This window comes from Olea europaea, chromosome 18 (genome assembly GCF_002742605.1).
Source record: "Olea europaea var. sylvestris chromosome 18, O_europaea_v1, whole genome shotgun sequence".
NCBI lineage: Eukaryota > Viridiplantae > Streptophyta > Magnoliopsida > Lamiales > Oleaceae > Olea > Olea europaea.
In genome coordinates, this window is record NC_036254.1 from 2,122,176 (window position 1) to 2,130,782 (window position 8,607).

The 8,607-nt window shown below is 36.7% G+C and overlaps 1 protein-coding gene and 1 pseudogene across 1 annotated transcript; both read right to left on the minus strand.

The window, feature by feature from the left end:
• Positions 1–3,023, minus strand: part of LOC111366590 — a 15,496-nt pseudogene extending 12,473 nt beyond the window's left edge.
• A 4,550-nt stretch (positions 3,024–7,573) lies between these two features.
• Positions 7,574–8,180, minus strand: LOC111366440 (S-(hydroxymethyl)mycothiol dehydrogenase-like). The gene is made up of 2 exons (XM_022987198.1): positions 7,926–8,180; positions 7,574–7,784 (listed from the first exon to the last, which is right to left on the minus strand). The coding sequence occupies exons 1-2, from the start codon at positions 8,163–8,165 to the stop codon at positions 7,593–7,595; spliced, it is 432 nt and encodes a 143-aa protein (XP_022842966.1). The 5' UTR covers positions 8,166–8,180; the 3' UTR covers positions 7,574–7,592.
• Between the last annotated feature and the right edge of the window lie 427 nt (positions 8,181–8,607).

Below are 8,607 nucleotides of genomic sequence, written 5' to 3' on the forward strand. Positions count from 1 at the left end.
AACCTCCATTACTTTCTTATATTGAAGTCTGCGTTCAGCATTGATAGAGAATGCTTCTGTTTCTTCCAGGTAAGTCTGTCTTTCCTTTTTAAGTTCTTCCATGCAGAGTTTATGAAGTATAGTCAAAAGATGATGGGGAAGAACTGGACCTACAAGAGCATCAGAAGGCTGAACTTTATCAGACCATTTATTGCTACGGCGTGATGGCTTTCGGAAAGGAAAGGGCAGGAGTTGAAGTTTATCGGGAATATCAAGGAACTCTAAAGGTTCCTTATGCTTCTCAAGATCCATGAGGAATTCTGAGTAGGTGCAGAAAGCCAATTGCAAGAGATTTGTAGGTAAGCTAGCCCAAGTACTTCTCAAAGCAATCTCATTTACGCTGGTTGGTAAGCTAATATCTTCTATAACATCAGAAAATGCCAGGGATGACCTTAATCTAGGAAGCCTAAAGGCCTTCAGCTTATGACAGATTTCTTGATGGAAGTTGGATTTTGATGCAACATTACATCTTTGTGGGACATCTTCACTACTCTCTTTCACATTTTCTCTTCGTTCAACAATGTATTTGGCTAGATTGTCTTCCAAATAGGCATTGAGGCAGTCAAACTTCAGGTGCTGAAATTTCTTTTCTAATTTATATTCTGCGTCATCAATATCATACAAAAGATTATCTGCACGATGAGCGCATGTCTTATGAACTATTTCAGAATAATTTACAGATTCCCATTCTGCATGGTACTGCTGAGCTTCTAGCTTCCCTGATGATGTTAACCTAATTAACACAAACCCACGAAAACTATTAGGTCTAGACAACTCAGCAAAAAATCTGCATCAAGAATGCCACACCCCATTACTACCTGTATTTTCTGCCTCCAGTCAATCCAATCTGGGAGAGCACTTTTTGAGAACTCCTCTCTTAGAAAACAGCTGCCACAATTACAATTATAGCCTGACAATGAAATCTCTGTAGGGAGTCCCCATGCATAATACGAGTTGCAGAACTTCAAATTTTTAGAAGAGACAGAATTGGTTCTATTAATTTTGGACCCAAAACAGAAAAGACTAAACTCACAGTCCCAGAAAGATCCCAGCAATATGCAATAACCTGATTCAGACACACACTCGTAATCATCAACTTTTGAGTTCGACCTTAACTCTGACAATCTAAGAACAGTCATGTACTGTGGATTACCAAGACCGTGTACCCAACGCAACAACGGTATCATTGGTTTCCGTACATCACAAAGAAGCAACAAGTGTTTTGTAGATACGGTGAAGCAGAAAGCATCATAACCCACCCTCGAGAGTGCCACAAACCCATCATTGTTCACGTTAGACAACATCTCAACCTTCAGCACACAATTCACATTGCAATTCCCTGCACAGCTCAGATCAACCAAGAATATCGCATCAGAATGGGCAACAATAAATATCCTTGGATGCCAACTAAAGTCACATCCAAACCACTCCCCACTACCACTTTCATCCTTCTCTACTCTCACCTTATTGCTGAGTAAGACTCGCAGCTTCTTCTCTAAAGTTCTATTCCTTGCACTCCCTAAAAGCCCCAGATTGCCCTTTCTTATGCAAGATTCATTAATATCAAACATCAACAAGTCACCATTATCCAACAACACTAAACACTCTTCCTTCAAATGCGGACTCCAACACGCACTCACAACTGCTTTACCCTTGAATGTCTTAGAATCGGTACACCCTGCGTAATCCAAATTAACAGAACAATATTTGGTCCCTTTAACTCCACTATTAATACAAACTCTATACCAATAAACAGAATACTCGGTGCAAACCATCAAAAACCCAACCATTGTAACACTATTACTGTTATAATCATTACTCACAACTAAAGACATATCTTCGACGCTAACTGGGTTTACCAACAACCTTGTAATCCGGTGATGGTTTATGCAGCTACCTTTCGCCACCGTGAAAAAATTTTCCCTTGTCGAAGTGACACTCAATTTGGAATCTTTTAATGACAGTAACGTAAACCCCACTTGATTATAATTCTCACCAGTGGGGAAAAACACAATAATTAAATTCTTGTTCGGGATTCTGAGTAGTTGGAGGGCATTGAAATTACTAAAGTGGGTTGAGTAGTCAGGGAGTTGAGGACCAAAAAGAGAGGAAATAGAGGCAGCGGTGGAAGGTGTAGAACAGTACTTTTGGAGGAATCTTGAGAGCGGAAGTTGTGGGTATGGAAGGGGGAGTCTCGGGGCCAGAGACGGGGATTCTAGCAGTACATTGATGGGCGTGTTGAGACTTGGGGTAAAAATTATTGGGCCAAGAGGTGCATTGGGGGTTTGGTTTGAACGGAGGAGTGGGGGAGAGAAGGCGAAGGATATGGGCCAGAGGGATTTCCATTCTCCGGTGAACTCCATCACAATTAGTAGCAGGCTAACAACTTCGAAAAAACAAATAAATTACAAGGAGTTGAGTTGAAATTTTGAAATTATATCATTCACAACAATGCGGCCGTTTTCACACATAAAATCAGATACTGCCTCCAATTTTGTTGATGAATAAGTTGAGTAGAAATCACAAGATAAATTGGTAGACAGTAGTGGAAATGGTCCAATGGAGGGAGGCAGATGGCGGCTGAAACTAAATGGCAGCACTTCACCGCCGCTGAGCCGCTCCAATCGCCGGCCAATATCAAGACTGAAGAGGTGGATTACCGGGTCAGGGAAGGGAAATTAGTCAGCCAGAAGAAATTCCTTTCCAAATTTCAATTGCCGGCAAGTTAAACTGTTGAAGAAGGGATGAAATCAGCAAGGGACGGCACCGACTGTAGAGTCCAGATTCTCCAGACGAATGGTTTCCGGTCTTTCATTCCACATAGAAGAACGGCTGAAGATGTTTGGGAGCGAGGGCTTTGAACAGGAATTTTGGTTTTGTCAATGGAATTCAACTTCGAATGGTTTCCCGTTTTTCATTCCAGAACGGCTGAAGATGTTTGGGAGCGAGGGTTTTATAGGAATTTTGGTTTTGTCAATGGAATTCAACTTCTTTAATTATTAATTAATTAAATTTTGATCTATCAGTGGGGAAATTAATGAGTTGTGTGAATTGACTAAATAATCCTTGATTATGGAATTGATTACTAGGTGATTAATTAGTTTGTGTTTGTTGGATAAAAATTTTTGAGAGGAGATTCTTTAATTTTATTTATTTATTTATTTATTATTACTATTATTATTATCATTATTTTTGTGTTGTTAAAGAGTAAAATTATGAAAAATAATTTTTTTTTTTTTTTAATGAGCGAGGGAAAGAAGTGGTTATCAAATAATCAAAATCAAACAAAGAATTAATTTTGATTGATAATCATGACAAATGAACATTAAATATACAAAATAGGGATTTTGAGTCAATTTTTTGTCCATTCATTTATATAGATTTAATATAGATTTAGTTTATTAAATGAGAACATAAGTGCTTCAGAGAATTCCATGTTTAAAATATGGATTTAGGCATTCTTGTTGCCTATAACAATTACAACCATATCTGATAAAGTGAGATCTTGTGCTATCCTATATACCTACTAATTACGTGAAATGACTAAATCTACGTTTGTCGCCTTGCCTGCATCCACCAACCTTATCCCTCTCTTAATGTTTGTTACCAACTAATAGGTCACACGCGGCCAGTATATTGAATTAAATCTAATAATGAGATCAACTTTAACCTTTTCTGGCATTTTTTACCAACCACTACGTCATTTCACACCCACATTATTACCACTACATTTAATCTAAAGCTCGAGCAAATATATATTCTTTTATTTGTTTCATATGTACACCTTGCAAATACATTAATATGTGTGAAACCATAGTAAAGCCAATTTGGTGTGAATTTTTTAAAAATGGTTTTTATGAAAAGTAACTTTTTGGTGAATGTATAGTTAAAAAGTAGAAAAAAATCATGATTCCATACGTAAAATTATTTTATTGAGAATGTAATTGGAAATGAGTTTGAGAACAAATGGATTTTAAATATCGCAAGGACATAATGTTAGCTTGAGTGGGAGAGAAGTGCTATACTAAACCAAAGGATACATCGAAATTCATGTTGCATTCTAATTTTTCAAAATATGAATAAGTTGATGGAAAATCCTTTTGCCGGTGCAAAAAAGAAAAACACGATTCATAATTTAATAAAAAATGTGAAATGGCATTCGAAAAGTCTAAATTGTCCTTCTCATAGAAATCTCCATTTTCTTGGGTGTGTGGCCCAAATATTATTCAAGATGGAGGTAGGTTACTATCGTGCACTTGTCACCATAAAGATTTTAGGTACTATAGTGATGGGTACACGTAGTTCATTGCTCATACGTAACTTAATTTCTATAAAAGATGTTAGTACACTTCAAAACTTAATCTGCAATTGCAAATAATATCCATTCTCTACGTGCAACAAAATGCACTCACCACTCAATCTTAGTTTTCTTCGTCATGCACTTTCACTGATCATGTATAACACCACAGGTCAAAATTGTGGCAAGAGTTCACTATTACACTACATGATGTTCTTAGAACATTATATTGCTCTCCATGAACAGAAATTGAAAAAAGACCGGGATTTATAAATGTGCATCTTATTTTGAAGACGTCTCCCATTTCCTTAACAAAATCAGGCAGTTGGAGCTTCGTTTACAAATAAGATTGCATCATTATGGATTCCGAATACTGAGATTCATAATGTTTGTTTAGTTTTTTTGCTTAGCTAAATCTAATCTCCGAATTTGTGGCAGGCAATATATCCTTGGAGTGAGTATCCGATAAAATCGTTGAAATATTATTGTAATGTCCTCTTCATTAAGAGAAATTTAATTACGAAAATTTGATTATTGTCATATTACACGCTTAATAGCATTTCACACTAGTTTGGATGTAGGAAAAACAAATCAAACATTCGAAGTACCAAGTAACATAAAAACTTCATCAGTCTCTTGAGATGAGTGGATTTTGACCAAAACCACAAATTTAAATTAGCAATGCTATGGAGCTAGTCACTCAAAAAGTCAATGGCATTGTATACTTAACAAATGGAGTAGTTCAAAACTAACAGAATATTTTGACACAACTGAAGTCTCGATAAGATTTATAGTTCATTAACTTAGTAAAGTCTATCTTAATCTCTGAACTTAAGACACCAATTGTTGAAGTGCCAACCCCACAAACTCGATGCAAATGGTACTGTTAGACAGGTTAATTGGTATCCTCAATTTTTTGAAGGATATTCGTTAGTAAAATGTGGTACATTGCTACATTCAACATTTTGTCGATACCTTTTTAGTCTCACAAATGAGAATGGGAATTTACATTCGAAAAAAATCGAAAATCTTAAGCCCCCCTCAAGATTAAGTACCATTGTGAAGAAACTAGAAAGTAAATGATAGATATCTTAGTAGATATCCAATAAAGAGGTCATGTTAATGTGGAATCAAAATCAAAATATAAATAGTACATTTCAATCATGTATATAAAAACACCATAGCTCCTTTTCGTGATAATCATTGTCGTAGGAAAAGGTGGGGAAATTGGATCATCATAATCATATTCAGGTGGGTAGGGAACAACTTCAATTCTTTCACGTCCATATATATGCTTAACCTACATTTTTTACGTCACCTTGCACAAATTATTTCTTAGCATTGGGATAGTAGTCTTTATTATGCAAATGATGGACAAGATAGTTGTAATGACTTATAATCACTTGTCTCTTTCGCTTAGGACAAGAAGGGAAAGGAAAGAATGGACAATATTAATAGGACCATTGATATAGCTCCTCTCAGTGCCCCGTGACAGGAGCTTATAAAAATTTTATGTTGATCAATAGTCACTCTAACGAACTTAAAATGCAGGTTTTGCCTACATGTGCAACTATTTCTCAAAAGAAAATGAGATCTAAGTAGTCTAGCTCGTTTGGATGGAATTCCCTAACAACATTCCATGCCATATCAGTAGGAAAGTCGTAGGAAAGTCTCCTTACAGACCAGAGTAGCTAGTCTATCTACTCATGACCCTAAAACGCCAGGCTAGCAAAATGAGCCTTATTGATCGCTAAACGAAATACTAAACTTGTGTCCTGGCCCTGGCGAAGAGTAAGCAATTATGTTTTCCATACGCTTGGTTGGCTGTAGATCTTTAATTTTAAACGTGGTATGATATTGTAAAACAAGAAGAATATTGTTGCCTTTTGCTCTGAATTTTGGTTATTGATTGATATGTTCTGTTGAAACTTATCTCCTGTTGAATTTTTCTGTCATGTAATTGGGTGGAATTTTGTAAATAAATGTCTTTCTCTCTGCCATCAGAAGTTATTTACACCCTCAATTGGGAATTATCATTGCACAATGCAGATGATATTTCGATGGTTTTAATTTAAGCACAAGTTTTATTTTGAAACCATTGCCTTGCTATTAAAGTCACTAACTTGCTTATTTCCAGCTTAACCGATAAAATATTATTTACTTTAAACCTATTTGCTTGTAAATGAACTTTATAAACTTTAGCCATAGAAGCTCTATTTTTACTGAAGAACAGGTCTATACTTCAATCCTGGAGAATGTCCCTTTTTCCTACCTTGGAAGAATGAGCTGGAATTGTGTTTCTTTATTAACTTCTAATTAGCCAATAATATCCAAAACTCCTCGAGCAATGATTTTTATATGCAACTGCTGTGCTTTGCTTGATGCTTCTAATGACTTTGCTTGGGAAATTGATTCTGATACAACTTGGAATGCATCTTAAATTCATTTCTGCAGCTTGGAACTTCAGAAAAGATCAAAGGAGGCTGCTCACAGGATTGCAATGGAAGAAGATGCTGTGCTTAGGAGGTCAACTCGCTTTCGTGCCCCACATAGGGAAAATCCTGCATTTGCCTACCTTAAGTATGTAAACAAGTGGAAAGAACTCTAAATGTCATCTTCCCAGCTAGATTTAATGGGCGTAGTACACAGAGAACTATTTACCGGCTGAAAGGAGAGAGCAGGTTAATAGATGGTTTCTTTACAGTTGAGATGATCGCTTCGTTAAGTGGGTTCAGGAGTAGCGAATTCTTATTATCCTCTGATGAAGGGTTTACCCATTTTTGATGTGACTGAAATTTTGGATGCAAAAGGTCATCATTGCATGGGATTTTTCATATTGAGGCCCACCTGATGGCACAATATGCAATACTCTCGATCCTTGTAAATGACATTCATTAATTAGTTCAGGTTTTGGAAAAAGATCATTTATCATATTTTTTAGCATTGCTCCGTATGTTGCAAAGAGAAAAACTAACGTACACGAGGGAAATGGGTTGGGATGGGCCAATGCTCGAGTTTCCAACTGACTTGTGCGATTGCACCCTTTAGTCGCTTTTAAAATTGCAAAAACGAAGAACAGAGAAATTAACACGAAATAATGTTTAAACACAATTTAGAGAGTCTTCATTTTGGTATAAGAAAATGTTCTTTTCAGTCAAGTGAGATTATTTTAGACACATTCTCACCAAATGTTCTAAGAAAATCGAACACTAGATCACCGGAGGTTTGAAAGGACAAATTATCTCCAACATACAAATTACATGATCTCAACTACAGCACGACCAACAATACGTCCACGATCAAGGTCCTTGTATACTTGTCCTGCCTCCTCGAATTTTCGTTTTTCTGAAACAGCTACATCAAGATTAAAAATGCCACTTTCTGCCAATTTGATTAACTTTGGAAGGTCTTGTCTTGCCCTTCCTCCATAAGAGCCAATCACTTTAATCTGCACCATCAGTATCAAAAGAATTCAGGGGTGAAAGAAAGTCAGCTGCTTTATGTTGAAGATCATTTGGACCACAGTACACCCCTATTCAATATTTAGCAAGAAAGACAGTAAATTAAATGGAAGAAGGACAATACATATCTGTCTACGAACCAAATGGTTTATATCTACCTCTCTTTTAGCACCAGAGAGTGTAAGGCCAATCATTACAGCTTTTCCTCCATCTCGGACACTATTTACACACTGTGAAAAAGTCTGCACTCTTCCAAGGGCTTCAACAGCAATGTCTACACCCCTTCCCCCAGTTATGCCGTGGTTAAATACAAGAGTCAGGGAGAAATTTTGAAAAGCACATTTTACTGTTCTAGATTTGCCACGCATGGCTCCAAGTTGGCTCAAAATCTATTTAAGTAGGTCAATATTCCAGCAGATTACACCAGAATATTCCTTCTAACTCAAAATCTATCTATTGCGAGGCTACAAGACTTGATTTCTCAACACCGAAATCAGATCGGGATTCACAATCAAGAAATTTGAAGGGGACTCCTTGTTCTCAGTAGATCCCGTGCATCACTTAGATTTCCAGTCTGCGCAATCCTTTCAGCCTCTGATAGAGACTGCTTATCTGAGTTTATATTTACCGTAATTTCATTCCCTCATTTTCTGGCTTCTCTCGTAAATATTTGGAGGATAATTGTTACGACAACTCTGCTGGTTGTATTAATATGCCCTCCATGTTATATATTCTGGGATTTCACTATTTTGTAGAGTCTCAGACCAATCTGTGTAACCAAAAATGTTGTGGTATTATGAATGGAATGTC

Coding starts and splice junctions, on each gene's coding strand:
- LOC111366440 (XM_022987198.1), bottom strand. CDS start 8,165: ATGCGTGGCAAATCTAGAACAGTAAAATGTGCTTTTCAAAATTTCTCC. Junction 7,785..7,925: donor ACCATTTGGTTCGTAGACAG/ATATGTATTGTC, acceptor CTGATGGTGCAG/ATTAAAGTGATTGGCTCTTA.